The sequence below is a fragment of the Histoplasma capsulatum genome, assembly GCF_000150115.1.
Source record: "Histoplasma capsulatum G186AR genomic scaffold supercont2.11, whole genome shotgun sequence".
Lineage (NCBI taxonomy): Eukaryota > Fungi > Ascomycota > Eurotiomycetes > Onygenales > Ajellomycetaceae > Histoplasma > Histoplasma capsulatum.
The window spans coordinates 900,329-921,653 of record NW_025544811.1 but is presented as its reverse complement, the minus strand read 5'-3'; the positions used below and the strand labels follow the sequence as shown (position 1 = coordinate 921,653).

Genomic DNA, 21,325 nt, shown 5'->3' with positions numbered 1-21,325 from the left:
CCGAGTTGCATGCTCTCGTTGACAAAAGTAACCCACATAATGAACAGTCGTCTCCTGGATATTTACATGTGGGACACGTCCCGTCGAACTGTACCCGACATATTCCACAGACTTCGTCCTCGGGCATATCCCATCTCCATGTTGCCACCGCGTTCCATTCTTTAATAGTGACCTTCATACGGACAGCGCAAATGGTGCGACCGCGGGTCCGCGAATGTATGGCAGTTTCAGGAAGATAAACCTGCTGCGCTTCCGTTAGCAACGATGTTTCTATCAATGGAGAGCTGCAGAAGGGCAGGTAGAAACATTAACTCTACCCTACATCCACACATACTCCTAATCTAATCTAGAACCAGTGGCCCCATTTACATAAGGCGATATCCTTTGTCCTAGTTGAAGAGTTCTGTTCTCAGGCTGTTATCAAACATCTTCATTGACGGTTCGCGTCACGGGTCACATGGTGACTAAGCGGTAACGAATCGTTTTCTTAAGGCGTGGGCATAACATTGAGCATCCAAGTGGATCTGATCGTAATTATTACGGAGAAGATTATAGGCAGAAATAAGCAGAGCATGAAGATGGTATTGTTTAATTAAAAATCACCCAAGAATATATCATAACCACGTAATTTAAGGGTGATAGGGAGCCGGAACAAAAGATCTTGCACAGTCCAAAAGTCGACATGAAAATTCAATTACCAGTAACCAGTAACCAATAGTTCCATCCCAAGACTGAGGGACGAGGTCTAGAATAATAAAGCATTCGTTAGTTGCATGATCACCTAAATTTTAGGCACATTTTGTCCACAAGAGGTCCGGAATGATCCCTACTCTATGAGTATCTTGTGAGAACTGTAAGTTGACGTTAGAGTTAAATTACTAGCGTCTCGCAGCAACGACTTTCCAAGGTGTTTGTTTACACCTTTTACCTCTCCCCATTGACGATGCTTTGCCAGTTCCCTTTCACCCTCCGAGAAGAATCAATTCCAGCTATGTAAAAGCACGACACAACCCAGCTTAGAGCCTCCCATCTACCGCAAATGGCTCTTGCAGCTCTTCGTTCATTTGGTTTCTCATCCAGGATTCCTCGCACCAGGTCTACCTCTACCACATCCACCCATTCCCCACAGCGACGCTCGATCTCCCTTTCATCCTACCTCGTCACCCCCAAGGAGCTCAATGATGCGCTTAAGAAAAATGTGAGGACCAAAATATCTACCTCACCGCGGGTGATTCCGCTGTGTGCCACCTGGTTCATGCCCAATGATCCCGCGAAACGTACGGGTATTGAGGCCTTCAAAAAGTGCCGCATCCCACATGCCCGCTTCTTCGACATTGATGCGGTGAAGGACCACGATTCCCCCTATCCACACATGTTGCCTAGCAAAGAAAGTTTTCAAGAAGCTATGCAGTCCCTGGGAATTCGCAGAGATGATCAAGTTGTGGTATATGACTCCGAGGAGGTAGGACTCTTCAGTGCGCCTCGAGTGGGCTGGACATTGAGGGTGTTTGGGCACAGCAATGTCCATGTCCTTAACAATTTCAAATTATGGGTCCAGGAAGGATATCCAACTGAGTCTGGAGATGTTTCCCCTGAAGAGCGATCTAACTACACTGTGGGCGACTTCACTCCAAGAATGGTTGTGCATTTCACGGAGATGAAAGAAATTGCCGAGAGCTATGGCAAGGAGGGCTCGGAGGGTATCCGCATTCTTGATGCCAGACCGGCGGGCAGATTTACGGGGAAAGACAACGAGCCCCGCCCTGGCCTCCCGTCAGGCCATATGCCCGGTTCTACGAATTTACCCTTCTCGGAGCTTCTTGATGCCAACACCAAAGCATTGCTTCCGGCATCAGAGCTGCGCAAAATATTTGAGGCTAGGGGAATTAATCCGGCTGAACCAACTGTCAGCAGCTGTGGAACCGGCGTGACAGCTGCCATTATCGAGCTTGCTTTGAAAGAGGCCGACGACACCGAACCTGGAAATAGGCGAATATACGATGGGAGCTGGACGTGAGTACATATACATACTACACCGTGTTCGAGTTCGGACTCAGAACTGACACCTGCATAGGGAATGGGCTCAAAGAGTGACGGAGGCTAGTGGCCTGATTCAAAAGTCATGAAATCCGTCAGAGGCAACCAGGCCGTACGGGGAGCTGGACTTGCATGATCACGAAATGTGTGTTGATGAAAACTTCATTCATGATTGTCGTTTGTATTCCATTGCTGTCTTTTGATACAATTGTCTCCGTTCATTCTCTCGCGTTTAAACTACTTTTCTGACCTTTCCTGACTCCTAAACGTAACTCTCCCTGAGCCTTCATATACCTTATAGCAGAGTTGTTCTGTTCTGTTCTTCGAATTTGACGGCTGTGGCCATACCAGCGCTTCTTTCCGTAGCTTAGCGGCAAGGTAAAACCCTATTCCTAATAATTAGGACCAAGTAATTACGATCGCTCTGTAGGCTTTCTGACTAACTTTTTCTGCTGGAATTTTGTGAGCCAACCTTGGCCAGGAGCTTAGTCAGCGAGCATGACAAGATCCCCTCAATCCAGTGACTCTCCTCGTCCTCATCTTCGTCAACTCCACCAGCAGCAGCCGCCATCAAATGTCCGGCATTCACCGCGCTGCTCTGTCCATACGCGCAGCGATACCCGGGCCAGTGTGATACCTTCTCACGAATCTTCCTGTGCCCAACTCGTTTTCTAGAAAAGCAAAAATGCTTCCTGCAACTGCCTTCTGTGGCTATATTTCTTGCGGTCAGTGTGATTTTTCTCTCCTTCACCCCTCCAATTTGCAGTACTCTTTTCTCCAGAGTTATCGCGTTGTACTTCTAGTTCCGATCGAGGATTGGTCGAGTATCATATTGGACTCAGTATGTGTTTGCTAACTGAATCTTCCTGCGTAACAGTTAATACAAAGTTCATGAATACTTCGTGATATATGATATATTAAAAGACCAAAGTACACAACCATACAAAAATAAAAACCTTTTAATACACCCTACACCTTTCGGAGAAGAGCCATATAATAGACGGCATGTCGGCCGGCCGAAAAATTTTTCGCTGCGTCGTTGACGATACCGCCCTTACTACTAATATCAGCGAAATCAAGAAATGGACTTCATCCGGCGCTATCACTCTCATCGTTCCACTCTACAGTATGTCTCGGCGGCTTTCCAGGTTATTATCTATTTAACCTCTACATCTTGTTGCTAACATCCACTAGCCCTTGAACGTCTCCGGGCCTTGAAGCGATCTGGCTCTCAGATCGGCATGAATGCCCGGGAAGCCGTTCGCTTCCTCGATCGGGTCACATCTGGCAAACATGAGATCCCATCCTCGAGGATTGCACTCCAGGGTCCTATGGAGCTGTTCGAAACATGGGAAGCAGCAGAAAAGTACTTTCTTCCAGAATTCGAAGAGGACGTTGAAGATCTCTCGGAGGGTGATGAAGACAGCGATGAAAACGCTCCACACAAGGACATGAAGAACGGAGAGGCCGAAATCGAGCATACGGAGACTGCGAATCCTAATGAGATGTCACAATTGCTCCTTAGCAAACTTAATTTCAAGAAGGAACCTGACGCGGTGTCCGTAATTTCTGGCGGAACTGGCAGCAATGCTGCGTCCCTTGTCTCGGGAAGTTCGCACACAAGTCCCAAATACATGGCTGCTAATCTTGATGTGGCTCCTTCGCCTAAATCGAATGTCAAGGGCTCCGTAAATTCACACTGCCGCTCCGCCTCTGGATCTGTTATCCCGTCAGTGCCAGCGACCATCAAACCACTACTTAGTGCAGTCCTCTGGCGCCTACACTGCCAACCCGGTTCAACGCCAGGGGTAAACAGATGCATTCTTGTTACTAATGATCTAACCACACAGACATGGGCCCAGAAATTTGGCATTACCACAAAAAATATCCACCAGTTGCGTACCGCTATCATCTACGAGGAAAAAGAGTTCAAAAACCACTGCAAATACATTGAAAGGAACCAATCTGTGGAACCCGAGCGGCTACTTTCATACGAGGACGAGAGTGATGAGGACGTGCTTGTATTTGTTCCCCGTGGGCCAGGAAAATCCGCCTCTCGTGGCACAACGATTAAACGCGCAGCCACTCATAAATCGGCTGCAAGTAATCGGATTGCTAGTACCAATATGAATGGTGGTAACGTCAAAACAAAAAGTCAAATCACTCCTGAGGCGACTGTTGAAGTTCCATCGGCTCCCATCGACCCTAACTCATTTAGTCGCAATTTTGGCACTACGAGGACGAGCCCCCCGACGGAAATCCCTTCCTCAAACGAAAGTCTTCCGCGAGCATTTTCTGGTTCCAGCCCGCGCGGGCAGCGCCGTGGAGCTCCTCGCGGCATCCCGCTTCGCAGTTCGACTCGAGGCCGTGGCAAACTTTGGGTCCCTTGAACAGATGGCTTAATCCAGCGGCTTTTACTCAGCTGCCGGAAGTGGTGATCTATTCTTTTGACGTCTGAAATTGATCAAGGAAGCATTTGACGACATGAAACCAGCCTCGTTTTCTTGGCATTGGTCTTTTTATTACCTGGCCAAGGTTACCCGAATATATGGATTTTATCCTCGTTCAGTCTAATCGATCGCTATAGCCGACTATACTCGGGAAGAGGCGGTTTGAAGGCTTTTCTAAGATGAGATGTGAAAACCCACATGGACTCACCTGTGTGGCTCATGTCTCCGTTGCCATAAACTCGACCCTTTTCAAACCCTTCACTTCGTGACTGTTGACAACTTTTTTTCGGGGCCTGGATTGTGAAACCGAACAACAAGTCCTCGCTTTGCTATCTGCGTTCCTTTTGCGATCCAGCTTCTTTATGCCTGCTTTTTCTGTAGCATAGTAGAGGGGGGTTTATTTTGCCACAGAGAACACATGGTTACTGACCGGTGTCAGGCAGTCTCCGACAGTTAGGAGAACCGTGAGTTTTAGCGCGAGGATTTTTGATATTCGGGGTTAGCTACTTAAGAGCGAATATGATAGTTTATAGTATGTTGCGACACTGGCGGAAAATTGTAATTATCTCGAAGTCAAGTTTGTGTTTGGAGGAAATTTTTGCTTCCTATCATGAGCTATTAGTTCGCAAGATTTGTTTTTGTTTGCTCTCTTCCTTCTTTTGAAATTATTCCATAGGTTATATGCGGTGTTCAATTAACTGTATCCTTCAACGTTTTTCTTCCAAGAACTGTTTCAAAACGATAAGGGCTCGTGCATATGCATCTACAAGAATGTTAATTTCATTTTATGTCAGAAAAAAAATTCAGAATAGCGAATATACATAATTATAATCATAATCATACTTGAAGAGCACGCTGAATGTTCAATGCAAATTATGTGGGATGGTTAATCTTCTCATTGTGCGATCGCTAGCTAACTATATAGGGGTAATCACGTGCGGTGGAGGGCCACCTGGGCAACTAGTGCCCAACACCCCCCCACACGCCAACATGCGTGATGTGTTCCTACGAATATTTCATGCTAGCTATCTTAACCAAGATCATCCCAAAAACATGCTACATACAGAAATTTAATCATTCTCACTGTTGTCAGTGAAAAGTCCTAGTAATTTAATGAAACATCTAAATGTCACTGTGCCCAGAGGTTTGATTAATCTGTCTGCTATCATATCCTCAGTGGGAATGTGGTTAATTGAAATAACACCTTTGTTCAGTTGCATGTGAGAATAGTGGAAGTGAGTGTCAATATACTTGCTGTGTGCTGTGATCACAGCAATGATAGCTAGATTGATCAAACCTTTATTATCTGCCCTGATGAGCAAGGGGTCCTTTGCTGTAATAAATCCTAGTTTCATCATCATATTGCACAATCACATTGCTTCACATACTGCTTCACTGAGTGCCATGTATTCTGTCTCATTTGAACTTAAAGAAACACAAGATTGTTTGAACAAATGCCATGAAATTGGTGCATCTACTAACTTGAATATGAAGTCTGAGATAGATTTGTATTCACTGTTCAACAGTTCTGTCCAATCTGAATCCATATAATCTATCAGCAGATATGATGTGTTGGGGAATTCATTGATCTCATTCTTGAGGCCTTTGTATAAGATGTCTAGATTGCTTGTTTCTTTTAGATATTGTATGACATGAAGAAGAGCTCTTCATATCTTAGATGTAGATGCAGTATTCTTCTGTGCTAGTAGAAATGCTGCTCACACAATATCTGGATGTAATTTGACTGCCAGATACTGCAAGCACTCTACTCTGTGTTGATATTATTCTTTAATGAACCCTTCTTCTTATTCTGATACAGAGGCATTGTCTATCTTCATTCTCTCAAGTATTGATATAGAGACAGAGACAGCATCATCTAGACAGAAATCCTGCACTAAACAATCAATATAGCATCTCAATGTCAATTTGATAGCATCATCAGAGTGACATTCAACCTTCATGCTCAAGTATTTTGAAGGTTCTTTCAAATCTTTTATTTCTAATTTGTTGATGAGGGTGTCAACTAGTCAATTGGCATCTGCTGAATCTTCTGCTATAATATGAAGATCATTCACATAGATTGTCATATAAAGATGATTGCAGAATGTGTGACACCATAGAGCAGAGTTATAGAGACTAGATTTGAAGCCATTCTCACAGAGTAATGTCATAAGGAAATTGTATCAAATCTTAGCAGTGGGGTTCAATCCATATAGAGAGTCTATGACAGCACAAATCATTGCATGTGGAGTCTCCATCTCAAATCCAGTAGATTGCTGTATATAAATTGTTTTATCAAGTCAGCTGTGCAGGTAGGCCATCACTATATTAATCTGATGCAAGGTTCAACCTCACTTCACTGCTATTGTGAACATTATGTGATTAGTAGTGTTATTGATAACAGACATGTATGTTTCTTTGTGTGTGCTCTTCTTTAACCAATTGCTATATACTATTCATCAAGATTTTTGTAATATGCCATCAGAATTCACATTGAGGTTCTGAGGGTGATTTTTTTCAATATAAACCCAGCAGCTGGGGGCCACTGGCTCATCAGAAGAGATGTCAGAATATGAGATTATTGTTCAAATATTTCTTTGTTTCAAATCTGCAATCTCATATTTCATTGACTTTTATCAATATTTGCCAACCCCTTCAGATCTACTAACAGCATTCTTATATTTTTTTGAAACAGAACTGATGAGAGGAGAAGGGATGTAGATGGTGAATACTTTCACTGATCTTATTCATTTAATATCAGCTAATTTGGAAACAGCAGCATCATCAATAAGATAAGTTGCTGAACTTGTAGCTTTGAATGTTGTATGATTAGTATCAATCTGTGAGATTGTAGATTTCTTTGCAGAGAAAATGACATCACTGATGACAATTATTTTATCAGTTGTAGAACTTCAGAGATGATAGATTGAGTTGCTATGAAATTCTATAAGTTTAAATATTTCTGCTCTGACAGACAGCTTATCAGTAGATCTTTGAAATTCATGAAGATGTGTGTAAACATCAATATCTAGCTCTCTAAAATAGTGAAGTTGGAGTGGGGTGTTGATTAGTGCTGAGAATGGGATGATATAGAGGCATCATACAGATGCTTCATTGGCATTGTTGATAGACCAGTATTTCTCATTATACAGAGTGGTAGATGTCAGCATGTTGTTGGTAATTGCAACTACTGTTTCAAGAACATCTGCTCAGAACTTCTTCAGTATATCCATGTCTATAAGCACTGCTCTAGCGCGCATCATTATCATATGAATACCTCTCTCAGAAACACCATCTTGATGGAGGGATTGAGGCATAGTAGATTCCCAGATAGTGTCATCTTTGATCATCATTGTTGTCATCTTGTTTGATCAAAAGACACCATCAATATCAGTTCTAACTAGTGCTGGTGGTGTGAAGCCAAGATTTTTCATGAATTGAACTCAGTGAGTGTAAAATTTGATAGCTTGATCCTTAGTGTGTAAAAAATAGATCCATCTATAATGGGTGGTGTCATTGGTGATAAGTATATAATATTTGATCCCTTGATAAGATTCTATAGAGTAATCAGATATATCATTCAGCATACAACTGCTGCCAGCAAGATCAATATGAATATATTGCATTGCTTGCAATGCTTGTGGCATGGAAGTTTATGAGAACTTGCATATCATGTCTGCTTTGACACAGCTATCACAGAAGAAGCCTGTTTTAGATTCTTTGATACAGATGTCAGATGACAGATTCTTCACTAGTGCAATGATTGCATCAGCATGAATATGCTCTAAAGTGATGTGCTATTCCATGAGTGTTCTTGTCAGAGAATTGTGATTGCTAGATTGATCACTAGATTTCCCCACAGTTATCAACATTGTGTCTCTGTAATTGTAAGATTTGACCATAAAATGAACAGTCTGAGACAGATGATGAATGTCTATTTGAGATTCTTATTCTATTATCTTATAAACTGATTTTTTGAATGTGCAAACAGTGGTGAAGTTGACACTGTTCAGAGCTCTTATTGTAAAATAAGAAGAGATGATGTCAGATAGTTGATATCTGAAACCTTGATCTTCTAGCTTCACAAAGAATAGAAGGTTGACAGTGAGATTGAGAATTCAGTGAATGTGACCCACTGAGATATTCCTCTCTTCTGATTCTAGAAGAATATCATCTATCTCCTCAATCCATCCTACATCATCATCCACAGTGGTTATCTCTAAATCCCCCTCAAACAACTTTGCACACATCAATAAGTGTCTTTCATCCATTATATTAAAGCTTGCATAGATGTTGAGATACCAAGATTTGAATGTTATAGTGAATAATATAGATAAAGCAAATGTCATATTAACACTAGATTGCAAGACAAGAAGATCTGATGCTCTGATGTCAGTAGATTTGTCATCATTCTTATTCTTCTTCTTATTCTTTCTCTTCTTTTTGGCACTCTCAGTGTTGTCAGTGCTCTTATTATTCTTATTCTCCTTCCTTCACCACTCAGATGCTTTATCAGAGTTCAGATGATAGCAATTAGTTTTTATATACTCTGAGATCTTGCAGTATCTGCACTGTGAGATTGTGGTGGTGATTGTGATGTTATCATCATTATCATTGATGACTGTGTTGATCTTTGAAGCTTTGAGATATTCAGAACCCTCTGACTTACTCATTCAGTGAGCAATTTGTTTTGTGAGATTGTCAATATCTAGATTAACAATCAGACTCTGACCCATTCTGTAGAATGTATCAAGATGTGATTTGATGTAGATTCTCTGATAATCTCAGAGGCTGATAATAAAGAAATCATGGAGATAGTTCTCACTGTGATCCTCTGTTAGTTGTCACATGCAAGCAGACAGATAGTGATATTGACACACATACATCAGATAATCACTGTTCTTGACATGCAAGTGGGTAAGTTCTTTGAGAATATTAATTCTTTCCTTCTCTAGAGACATCATATATACTGTGCTTATCTTGTGCCATAGAGCTGCTGCATTGTCAGATTGAATGGATTTCATGATCAAATGGATAGAATCTATCAGAGATTATAACATACAACAGAAGAGTAGCTTTGAATGTATCATTCAATATTGTTGCTTGAGTGTTGATAAATCTTCAGATGGTTTCTGTTGATTCTTATTGAAAATATCTGCACCATCAATTATCTCTGCATTCAAGAAGAATATCATCTTCCATGTCTGGTAGTTGGTGTCATTGAATGTGGTGATGAACTTTGTATTCAACAAGACCTGCACTTTCTTCTGATATTTGCAAGCCAGTATGTTCAGATCTTCTTCTGGTATAGGGTTTGGGGGAGGTGGAGGTGGAGAAGAAGGTGGTGGAGGAGATGGCAGTACACATGCTGATATCAGTCACTCACAGAGTGCAATGAGATCTGCTGCTGCCATGATCACCATACTGTTAGAATTCAGTGTAGATATTGGTATAGAACTGAGCATGCCATTCTCAGATTCCTCATGTTCTGGCATCTTGCCAGTATCATGTGCTGAGCCAGAGATTGTCATATCATCCTCTGTCATTGTGTATTCAGTTTGATCACCCTCTGCTTCTGAGGTGGATTCTTGTTCAGTAACAGAGGGAATGAACTGGGGGACCCTTGATTACAAACATAGTGTCTTCTTATGTTCTGATATGAGGGTCGCAGGTAATTGAGAACCACTTATAATCAATCTTAGAGGGTTCTGAATGAAAATAAATAAATAAGTTTTTGATTCCTTCAAGATAGTAATGAAATCTCTGCAGCAGTCTCAACAGTAATTCCATCAATTACACCACTTTTATAGGCAAAGAGCTCTCTTTTCAGAGGAATAATGTCTAACTCATCCAATATAACTTCAATTGCAGTGTATTCTAATCAAAACACATCATTTTTCTTAAAAATCTGCTATCCGGGCCATAACCTGTGGGATGGTTAATCTTCTCATTGTGCGATCGCTAGCTAACTATATAGGGGTAATCACGTGCGGTGGAGGGCCACCTGGGCAACTAGTGCCCAACAAATTACCCACCTTACCACGTGACTGTGAATCACAAACCTCGAAAAAGATGATTCAATTGAATTTTCTTTGCTGCCCATGTCAACAAGGAATTCACGTTCCTCTTTAATAGCAACATTTCCATGGGTTGGATAAGCCTAGGGACATTTGTTATCTCGGTCTCGTTTTTGCTATTCAAGCATCCTCTAGGAACGTGGAGCCTTGCTCCGTTGTACAATTTGCTTCGGATTAGACCCGCTACACCGGATATTCCTTCATCACAAGCCCCACAACCTATTCGATCGGAAGCTTCTGGGTTGGATGAGGAGGCATCGAAGGATGGTGAACACCGATCAGATTCGCAACCCGAAGACTCAACTCCAAAAGCGACTCCGGAGCAGCTCCCGTTAGTGGACGTGCCAACTTTCAATTTAGAAAGCCCCGCTGTGGTCGATGAAAGACTAGATATCTCGTTGAACTCCAGCAATACCATAAGCCTCTCGCAAAACCGTTCCCCATCCTCAACTACTCCCAGTCAACCCTCACCATCCCCCACGACGAGCAATGCCTCCAAAAAAACTACTCTTACGCGCCCACTACCCCCGCCGACACAAAGAAACCAAAACCAAAATGCATCCATAGCATCCAGGACGGGTACCATGTTACCTCCTCCACGACCTTCTTTAAACACCCCACTCCGTCCTCCACCATCCGCAGCCTCTACCCTCCGTGGGCCCCTACCACGAGGCCTCACATCTAGCACACTCGCGCCAATCCAAGTCCAAGGCAAACCACAGCCATCTCGCCAAGTGGCACTTGAACCAGGCCGCTCACCTCTCGACTGGGCAGCATTAACTTCCCAACCCAACCATAAGCTGCGAGGGGAAAATCTTCCACCGACACTCATTCGTGTAACGCCGTCGATGTTGAAGGCGCATAATGGAAGGAAAGGGCGAGACGCGTGGACATCCTACATGGGTAAAGTTTACAACATAACTCCCTACCTCCCGTTCCATCCGGGCGGGAAGGGAGAGATACTTCGCGGGGCAGGGAGGGATTCCGAGAAGCATTTTACGGAGATTCATCCGTGGGTTAATTGGGATGGGATGTTAGCGGAATGTATGGTTGGAATACTGGTGAGCGAAGGCTATGAAGTGGGCGGTGGAGGCGGAAGTTTGGAAGCAATGGATTGATCACGCAATAGCGCTTCTAGATGCTTTTTTTTCTCTACTTTTTCTACTGAGGCCTTTGTAGATAAATTGGTCCAGGATTTTCTTTACACATTGTTTTAACCGAGGTTTCTTGAAGGGTTGTTGAGTCTTGCATCCATTTCGCTATATTTGGCACATACCTGTACATGATGCATACACATTAAAGCGTTTGACAGTAACCATCACAGAAGAATAATCATGATCGTTGTAGAATATAGAATTCGCAAATAGCTGCTCCAATGAAAGAGGACATAGCTCTTAAGCAGACGTCGCAGGCGTATGCTCTACGCCCCGCGGCCGGACAACCCGCAAAACCCATTCCGTCTCCAGTAGGCATATCCTCCCCCGAACACAAGAAATATCAGGAACCACAGGTACAGGGTACCACCATTACCACCCTTACCACCACCACTGTTTTCGAGGCCAGGTCCTACAGAAACGCGTAAAAATCCGCAGAATAAGCATTCGCCTTGCTTGTCGTCTACCCGCGGGATCCAAAGATACAGACAGAGATATTGCTTGGACGGGCAGATGCACAGATGGCCAAAGAGAAGAAGAGCATACTTCAAAGCTCATCCTTTGCCGTACCTTTGATGTCTACCAGCTCTGTTTCAAAGATCAAAGTGGCCCCGCCAGGGATGGGTCCGATGCCGCGCTCGCCGTAGGCCAGCTCGGGGCTGATGGTGAGTTTGCGCTTGTCGCCAACGCACATGTCAAGCAGGCCTTGGTCCCATCTAAACGCAGAAGCAGCACCCGGTTTAGCCGCTATGTCGTTTCAAGGGGAAATAGAATAAAATAAAAAGAACTTCTGAAATGTCATACACACCCTGCGATAACTTGGCCCTTGCCAACGGTGAACACCAATGGCTGGCCGCGGTCGTAGCTGGCGTCGAATTGGGAGCCGTCGGAGGCTAAGGTGCCGCGATAGTGCATTGAGAGGACATCACCGACCGCACTGCGGCGGTTGCATTCGACGGCATGAGTCTTCTCGATTTTGAGGCCGCTCTGCTCAGCGACGACGGAGGTGGTAAGGGAGAAGAGGGAGAGGGAGAGAAAGGCGGCGAAGGATTGGGCGCGCATTGTTCCTTGTTATTATCAGATTCCTTTTATTTATTGTTTTTTTCCCTCTTATTATTCAGTTTCTATTGTCAGTTGTGCCTCCGGGCAGCAGGTGGTTGAAATTCGAGAGCTGGTGATAGAAAAGCTGTTTGAAGCTTCCTGAGGTCACCCGAAATATTTAGTTACTTATGCGACTAAAATTAACTTCCAAATCGATGACAAATGAAACATTGACATAGTCCTACCAAAATATAGTTGTGCAATGGCATCAAACGTTACTCTCCAGCGCACTTTTGTTCACAATGCAAATTATTCCCGTTTTTACTTACTAGTATTTTATTCAAAATAGATCAAGAGAGGCCTAACTGGCGCTGAGGATCGAGGGAATCCACAATCCAGCATAACGTCGCAGTTGCTCCTTCGCAGGAATACTTCCACTTTCAGCATTCACCGGTGCACTTTGTGGCAGGTCATATTTAATGGATGGCAGAATCCCTTATGAATGCGGGAGTTCGACTGTCGACGTGCATCGACGGACTGTTCTAGCCAATGCTGTGGTGCTGGACATCCACGTTGTTCCTCTGTGTCGATAATTGCTCTGCCAGGCCCCAGCGGACGGAACGCTTAAGCGGTCAAGTTATTTGTTCTTTAGGAGCTGACCCGTCTTTGCTCGAAGTACGGGACATGCCTGTGCTCCGCGCGTTGTGTGGGGAAGATTATAGCCCCGATATCAATGCTCCTCCTGACACTGGTGCCGTCGATATCGCGCACTACATTTATGTGGTGTACTCTGGGCACAGGGAAGTTGTGGATATTCTTCTTTGTTGGAGGAACTGAACTTGACTCCGTGGGCTCTAATGAGCGATTCTTGCTCCACATTGAAGCAATTGATGGTCAGTATCCCCCATCCAAAGCACTTTGACCTCAGTCTCTGCGATCGCGATGGGTAACTAAGCTTATATGACAATCCCGCTAATCCTATGCAGATAGGTAGGGAAGGCAGCGGCCAAAATTTTCAGCAACTCGTCAACTCAGGCGCTTCCTCCAACCAAAATTGCGTATACCCTCCTATTGTTGCTGTTAGCGCAGGGTATGTGCATATTGTTAATCTCCTTCTGAGGTATGGAGCGGATCCCAATGTAGCACCGACGAAAGACATTATTGCACCCTTCACTGTGCCATGATTTATAGAACGAATCAATATTCCAACGTCTCCTTGGACACGACGCTGATCCACTCCTTCGTGACTGTGCTGATGAAATGGCGATACACGGTCCTTGTGGATTATGAATCGACAATATTTCGGAGTTGGCTGAAAACATCCGTAATCTCTCAATCGCACTCAAGGAGTCATGGAGGTGTTCAAGCCTGTAGCCTTCATGTCCTGGTAAAGCAGGGATGATATATCCTATGTGACACTATTCAATTGTTATATCTTTGAACGGCTGGATTTTCAACTCTATCTCTGTCCAATTCAGAGTGGGAAAATGTTAAATCACAAAGCAATAAGATATCATTTTAAACATGGGAAAGGATGTCGAAGTGGCTCATCAATTCAACAAATCCCAGGCAGGAGTCTTGCCATTGCTAGTCGTCAAACAATGAATATTTGACGGACATCTGTCGAAAATTATTTTCATGAGGCAACCAACATTCAAGAACAGAGCGGACATCCAACTGGAATTCTGACGCTAAAATTCCGTTAAAACAAGCGGCTATAAGTTAATAGCTGATTTCATTTCTTCATCTAGAGGACGGGATATTGTTTGAAAGCCTGTTGTCATCGTTTAGAATCACGACTTCAAAATAAAAGTAAAAAATGATCTCAAAGAGAAGGTCATTTTATTTCCAATTATCCAGTCGAAACCCCATTCAGGGTAAGAATGGCAATTGTATTCAAAGCAACAAAAAATATGTTCCAAGGAAAACTATTATTTCATTCCACCACCTTCGTATCGGCCTACAGAGACAATCAACCGAAATCATCACTGCAAAGGAAGTCCACGAGGCAAGTGGGCCCGCTTGTATAGCATCTCAAAACGAACAGAAAATCAAAGATAGGTGTAGATGCATTTGAATAAGCCTTCAGCCTGATTCGAAAATGCCCGCGAATCACAAACAGTGAGGCTAGAACAAAATGCCAAAATGAGGTCAGAAACTACCATAACAAGGGTATATTATCACCGAAGAGAATATGCAGCATGGGGGATCTGCGATTGGATGCCTCGACAAGGCGAGATCAAATGGCGAAATGGCACCAGGAGCACAATGAAAGCGTCTGACGAAATATTGAAATCGTTCCAACAAGTCGCCGTCCTTGTCAAGAACGTGGCAGGGCAGATGGAAATATCGCGTTTGCACCACCGCCTCGTTCCCTCCTCCGCCTGGCTTTTGTCGCCTCTTTTGCCCATCATCATTTGAGTTTGTCTTTGTCCTCTTCTCGCTTTGCTGACCCTGTCAGTTTTGGATATCGAGGCTTGTGTATCATCCTTGAAATCCAGTCACACAGGACATCTTGATATTTTTAAAGCCAAATTTTCTCTTTTTAGATTTAATATCTGATCCTTTTTTTAAATCTCTAACTAACCGTCGGGCATTGAGGCGAGTGATTCGATGCCCTGGGTCCAGATTCCTCGAACTTGGACTTGCCATGAACCCATCCAGGACAGGCGGTGAATGAATGGCGGGGAAAAAAGATCAATTATAAACTGGAGAAGAGAAAGAAAGAAAGTCAAAAGCAGAATCACAAACAAGCGGAAACACTCGAGTTAAAGAAGTCCCAGGGTCCAGAATTGACAGCTCAGAGGCGTGCTTCCTACAGGTGCCACGTACAGTCACGGCAAGAAATGCGATGTGCAAGGCCAAGATGTTGGGCTGTGGCTACAATATGTGCCGGAAATAGTTAGAAAAGAAAAAAGAAAAGAAAAAAAAAAAGAAGAAGAAAAGGGCCCTTTAAACAAGGCCAGCAATGAGAATGCAGGATGGTTCTTGGCCGATGGAAAGGGGCCAGAGGTGTCCTATGGACGGCCATTGCATGGGTTTATCACCAAGTAATACCTATCTTGAACCAGCCTCTCCCTTGCCCTGCCAAAGGAACCAACTATTTTATCCAGTCAAGTACTTCGGCACGCCAAACTAGAGTTCTGCGGTTTTACATACATCAGCCGTGGGAAAGGGCGGTCAGATCATGATCAAGAAACATCCACTTTGAGGAGCTCCCGGACATTTCCTCTCCATTAGGATAACTTCCTTGCGTGCCAACATAGTCGGTAGTAGTTAGCGGCAGAAGGTTGGGTGATTTAAGATTTGATGTTCTCGGGCGCCTCAGTTTCACAGAGGGCAGGTATCCCTACAGTTAGAGCAAAGGCAGCGGTTTTAGTTGAGTTGGTTAAAAAGTTCAGCTAGGTGGTTCAGTGGAGGGAGCCCCTAAATCTCGCTGTGTCTTAACTAAAGCCATGCCCCAAATCATGAACACCTGGTAGGCTGTGATTGACAGCCACAAAACCTCGCCCTTCTCTGATGTGGCAGTTCGCCCGTTACAGGGCAAAATTACATCGAAAATGGCAAATACCGCCCTGACACTGATTCAAGTGGCGAACACGCCAGCCAGGCATGTTGAATAAGTGGAATATGATAAGCCACAGTTGCACCTCTCTAAGCTCTGGCAGGATACCTCCATCCCCACACATCCCTCCAATCTTGGCCTGCGGCAGTGATTTCTAACTTCCAAGCCACTATCCTCTCAAATGAATGTGTTTTTGGCTGCGGATAAGTGTAGCAATACTGCATACTGTGTAATGTTCCAGTTTACGGAGCAAAGATACACATCAGATCATAACCCCTTAAAGCCACATGAAATTAAGGTGGCTCTGGCCAAGTGTCTATTCTTGCTAATGATGGATAATAATAGACCACATCAACCGCCCCTGCACATTTCATGGCTGACCAAAGCACCAGAGGCCCTCTGCATATGGCTCGCAAACAACGTAAAAGACAAACAGGGTAGATTCGTTGGCAACCGAACGCGGATGTGGGCATATAAGACGTTGCCCTCCGCACAACACTGGGCATTCACCGTAACAGATCGCTTCACAGAGCCTCTTTATATTTCACTCAGCCTCGGATGTCAGAGACACCCACACCCTCGCGTCGGTCGTAGCCAGCAATTCGCATAGCAAGCTTGTCAGTGGATCGCACGCGTCCATAACGGCAATCACACTCGTAGTGTACACGACTCAGCCACCAGCTGCCATAGAGGATTGCATCCCTCACCGGCGTTGTCGGTGAGATCTCGACTCACGGCAACAAGTTGTATGTAGCCAATAAACCTGAGGGTAGAAAATACTAACTAGCAGTAGTATAACGGTTGAATAAGGCATAAAGCAAGGAAGTAATAGAGCATTTACAAATCAAGCAGTACTTGGTTTCTTCGACAGCAATAAAAAGAAGTGGAATATGCGTATTCCCTAAGCATGCAAATCTAGGAGAGTAAGGAGATTCTCATGAATGAATTTTGACATTTCCCCAATATGGCTGGAGCCTACGTACGCCGTATTGGGCGAGCCCTAGCCCTAGCCCTGTCGATTCTCGAGGATCTCTCTCTATATGACCTTCTCGTTGCCTCAAGAAGATGCCCAGAAGCCCAACGACGCTAGAGCTCAAACATTTGCCAATCTGCTGCCCATCTGGCTAACTGCCTGTTGTGTAGCTCGCTGTTTGGTTTGTTTGTTTAATCTCTCCAGGTCCTGAATTTCCGGCGCTCGCGAGCTCTCGTTACGATGGCCGTGCAATTATCATGGAGAGCAAATTATTTCCACTGCACTACTAGATAAACTGGGGGCTGTTACCGGGTTCTGCAGGTACGAAGCAAAACGCTGCTAACCGGTTCTGGTGTTAACTATGATGATTTCAGGCTGTCAACCAGGTATCCAGAGCCCATACCAACCAGCCTTGGGCGTGGATCAAATGGAACATCTGCTGCCTGGGGCCTCGACTGGCTGGCTTAGGCATCCGAGTGGCCCAATGAAGCAGGCCCAAGAGGCGTCCCTGGCATGAAGCAGCGCACCAGATCTTCCCATAGCGGTTTTCACAGGCTCACGTAAGGTGAACCATTGTCCACTGGGACGCTTGCCTGCCCAGGATGACGCACCTAGCTGAGGAAACTCTTCTTCCGTTTCGAGTGCTCAGGGCTGTCAAACAAATCGAAATTGCAGGCACTGATGGAGCTGCCCTGATCGCATCGCCCTAAGCCAAATCTAGCCCTTCTATCATGAATCTTTTCATACGACAGCATCAGTGGGAAGGGCAGCATTCCTCGAGTTGGATTGCTTTCCGTGGCCGCTTTCCATGGCCGCTGCCCTCAGGCCAATAAGTTCTGCCTGAACAGGACGCTTCATTCTTTTCTCTTCACGAGCCTCAACACGTCCCGATTTCCTTCTCCCGCCACCGAAATATCTTCCAGGCGCTTTTCGTTCGGTGCCTTGCCAATTTTGTCCTCTTTGTTGCTTTGCTGCCTGTCTTACCCCGCGGTCCTGGATCGGTCACGCTGTGCATCGTGGAGAGCATTGCATACTTTGCTTTGACAAACTCCCCTTCCTTTTGGCGATAGTTCTTCTGCGGACGGAATAACAGTCTTTGCAGCCTATTACCAACAGCAGAATTTGCCAGTATAAAAAGCTCCTCCCTCCCGCCAAAATTTTCTCTCTATTCTAAGATCTACGCTATGATAAGATAACCAACCCAACTTCAACTCAATATTTTTTGTCTTCACCAGCGCCAGGCTCATTCACCTCCTCAGCGACTAGATCTCTTACTTATTGATATATATTTCCCTGAAGCTTTCTTGTCCTACGTTGTCAACTTCTACAACAATATCTTTCTCGGGTCTTCATACCTTTACTGCTCACGACAACCCTTATCTCTGTGTCGAGCGATCCCACCCCGACCAAACTCTTTTTCATTTACCCCACCACGAAACTATCTCCTCCAAACCAACAACCACCACCACCACCACCACCACAATGGCTCACAAAGTCGTTAGCTCGTACTCACCCAGCGCAATGTCATCTCAAGATGGCAAAGGCGTCAAGATCCACAACGCCTCACGCGATGCACAGGGTATGCTTCTATGCTTCTTGGCCCTTGCATATGAACTCGCAGCCCCTCTGAGACAAAATACTGCGCCCTTTAATCACTTCTGCATTCACTAACTAAAGACCTCGATCTCTACAGGACAACAGCAAAAGGATTCCGCCTCGAAGAAGCCAACGGCAGTAGTCGTACACAACCACGGAAGCCGCACTTACGACGAGACGAGACGTTCCGGCTTCGAAGGCAGCCGATGGAAGTAGAGGGCAGCAACTACGCCAGCAGGAGGCTGAGACAAAGCCGATCGAGTCTCTTTTCTGGGTACGAACGCGAAAGCGGAAGGATACAAGACCGCACAAACCGCCTTAAGTCTTAGTAACTCGACGGTCGATTCCTTATCTTCATCGGCTAAATTCCAAAGGGACGGAAAAGTGAGGCGCAATTGGCAAACAAAGGAAACAATTCTTCGCACAACCCCCTTTTGATCAAGTGGGTTGGCGAACAAATTGAGCCATCCCACTCCGGCTCATCTTCCGCGTGCTCGCTTCGTCCTTCACGTCGATGCAATACGTGCTTCTCACTCCGAATCCGCTTCTTCAAACAATATTCTCCTTCTTCTCCTGCTGCCTTAGCCCACTGCCTTGTACAACTATATCCATCCGAGTTATGGACTTTTCTTTCCATTTTCCCTTTCTGTATCCCTTTTGTATATCAGCATTCTAGCATATCCTGCCCATGTATTAGCCCAGGTTTCTGTATTTCGTTTGCCTTCGGTTTTCTGCATTATTCCTCTTCCTGCATCAATCATCTGTACATGTACAACACTTTTAATACCCTGCCATTTTCCATGTTTCCCTTTAATTTGTTCTTCTCCCTTTGAACTAGGCTTTTCTTTTTTCTTCTGCCGCGCACAGATTAGCCCTATCTTCTTCGTCGGATGGCTGGCCCCCACACTGAAGACAAGACTCAACGACGAGAAAGAGAGTCATCTCACCTCGGCCAAAATTGGCAAGAGTTCTCAGTCTTATTCATTATTATTATTTTTTTTCCCTCTTCGCTTTTATTTATTTTTTGGGTTGGGATATAGAAGGACAACAACCATTGGACAGCAATGGACGGACATGGGTAGGACAGGGAAACTCGGCAAACAAGGGCTGCCGGTAATGGAACCTCGGGGTATTTCTTTTAATTAGTTTCAGGCGTCTGTTCCTTTTTTTGTGCCTCCCATCTATGTTTCCTTTTTGACCCCTGTACTCTAGCGAGCAAGCGATGTTTCGTTTTTATCTTTCATTTTCGTCAACCCTGCCTCGTTTTTCATCAACTTCGACCTTCGACCTTCCTACTACACGAAACCCAATTGTACTTCCTTTTCACCCTCTCTCCCTTGTTGTTTGTTCCCCATAATACCCTATGGCATTACTTTTTTCGCTTCCCTCTTGATTCCCAGCACATAGAAAGAGAGATAAATCTAGAGCTATCACCAGACAAGGCACGAGCCTTCATCATTCACATCATCACCATCATCACTAACTACAAGCAAAAGAGAATAACTGAATCAAAAACAAGCCTTTCCGTACCTTTACTTCCGTTTCCTTTCTGTGGAAATTTGGGGCTGCAAATATATGTATTGCTTTTCTCCAAATACCGATATCCCGAGTGTTGGAGTTTAATTCTACATGTGGATGATACTCGACCACACCCTCCTGCCTCACATCCATTCCCGTGCCCCAAACATGAAACGCAGCTCACGCACACATAAATAGCTCAGATGAGATAACACCTATATCGAATACGTATTTGTATGCATACACCTGTTACAAACCTACGGCACAACCCTGAGAGCCATTGGACAAGGAATGACTAAACGGAAGGGAACATGCAAGCTAGCAGTTGAAAAAGGGAAGATCTGGTTAGTCAATAGAGATGACAGATCATATAATATAGTGAATCATCTTGATCACTCAGATTATCTGAGTGAGTGGAGTGATCACAGCTATTCTTACTCTGATAGCTATCTTGATAAGAGCTATCTAAGCTATCCTCATATATCTCAAGATGTATTCAAACACACTTACTACTCTTAGAATCAAGAAGCTTATCTTCTTAATCACAATCAATCTATTTCCTTATTTCTACTCTTATCATATTTTTACTTATACTCAGTTATATAGTATGATTATAAACTCATCTTAAGTATACTTTTTTATAATATATATCTTAAGATCTTATCTCTATCTGTAAGTTCTATTAGATATTCTTATTGTCTATTTTAGATTACTGCTGTAGCTATTGCTAGTTATTTTAGATATTTTTTTTAATATTATATTTTAATTTATAATAATGATACTATCTTCTGATTTAGTAAACAAGCTCAGCAATACTCTATAAAATCTGACTTTGTTTTATAATCAGTAAAAAGTTTACTAGATTAGAGACTCAGTAATAATATTGATCATCTCTAATTCAAAATTACAAAAAT

General features: G+C 44.0%; 8 protein-coding genes across 8 annotated transcripts; 7 read left to right on the top strand and 1 right to left on the bottom strand.

The window, feature by feature from the left end:
• Window positions 1-954: 954 nt before the first annotated feature.
• Window positions 955-2,393, top strand: HCBG_07301 (thiosulfate sulfurtransferase; the record flags this gene model as incomplete). The annotated part of the gene is made up of 2 exons (XM_045434350.1): window positions 955-2,013; window positions 2,075-2,393. 2 exons carry the CDS (start codon window positions 1,040-1,042, stop codon window positions 2,124-2,126), a joined length of 1,026 nt encoding a protein of 341 aa, XP_045285141.1.
• Window positions 2,394-3,042: 649 nt separating this feature from the next.
• Window positions 3,043-5,289, top strand: HCBG_07300 (uncharacterized protein; the record flags this gene model as incomplete). The annotated part of the gene is made up of 2 exons (XM_045434349.1): window positions 3,043-3,163; window positions 3,232-5,289. The coding sequence occupies 2 exons, from the start codon at window positions 3,043-3,045 to the stop codon at window positions 4,425-4,427; spliced, it is 1,317 nt and encodes a 438-aa protein (XP_045285140.1).
• A 5,343-nt stretch (window positions 5,290-10,632) lies between these two features.
• Window positions 10,633-11,682, top strand: HCBG_07299 (uncharacterized protein; the record flags this gene model as incomplete). The annotated part of the gene is made up of 1 exon (XM_045434348.1): window positions 10,633-11,682. The coding sequence occupies one exon, from the start codon at window positions 10,633-10,635 to the stop codon at window positions 11,680-11,682; it is 1,050 nt and encodes a 349-aa protein (XP_045285139.1).
• A 302-nt stretch (window positions 11,683-11,984) lies between these two features.
• Window positions 11,985-12,780, bottom strand: HCBG_07298 (FK506-binding protein; the record flags this gene model as incomplete). Its single annotated transcript, XM_045434347.1, has 3 exons — window positions 11,985-12,130; window positions 12,289-12,434; window positions 12,527-12,780. 3 exons carry the CDS (start codon window positions 12,778-12,780, stop codon window positions 11,985-11,987), a joined length of 546 nt encoding a protein of 181 aa, XP_045285138.1.
• Window positions 12,781-13,492: 712 nt separating this feature from the next.
• HCBG_07297 (uncharacterized protein) lies at window positions 13,493-13,943 on the top strand (the record flags this gene model as incomplete). The annotated part of the gene is made up of 2 exons (XM_045434346.1): window positions 13,493-13,652; window positions 13,750-13,943. The coding sequence occupies 2 exons, from the start codon at window positions 13,493-13,495 to the stop codon at window positions 13,941-13,943; spliced, it is 354 nt and encodes a 117-aa protein (XP_045285137.1).
• Window positions 13,944-15,409: 1,466 nt separating this feature from the next.
• Window positions 15,410-15,813, top strand: HCBG_07296 (uncharacterized protein; the record flags this gene model as incomplete). Its single annotated transcript, XM_045434345.1, has 2 exons — window positions 15,410-15,431; window positions 15,581-15,813. The coding sequence occupies 2 exons, from the start codon at window positions 15,410-15,412 to the stop codon at window positions 15,811-15,813; spliced, it is 255 nt and encodes an 84-aa protein (XP_045285136.1).
• A 1,475-nt stretch (window positions 15,814-17,288) lies between these two features.
• Window positions 17,289-17,814, top strand: HCBG_07295 (uncharacterized protein; the record flags this gene model as incomplete). Its single annotated transcript, XM_045434344.1, has 3 exons — window positions 17,289-17,303; window positions 17,468-17,543; window positions 17,684-17,814. 3 exons carry the CDS (start codon window positions 17,289-17,291, stop codon window positions 17,812-17,814), a joined length of 222 nt encoding a protein of 73 aa, XP_045285135.1.
• Window positions 17,815-18,779: 965 nt separating this feature from the next.
• Window positions 18,780-19,222, top strand: HCBG_07294 (uncharacterized protein; the record flags this gene model as incomplete). Its single annotated transcript, XM_045434343.1, has 2 exons — window positions 18,780-18,876; window positions 18,999-19,222. The coding sequence occupies 2 exons, from the start codon at window positions 18,780-18,782 to the stop codon at window positions 19,220-19,222; spliced, it is 321 nt and encodes a 106-aa protein (XP_045285134.1).
• Window positions 19,223-21,325: the final 2,103 nt, after the last annotated feature.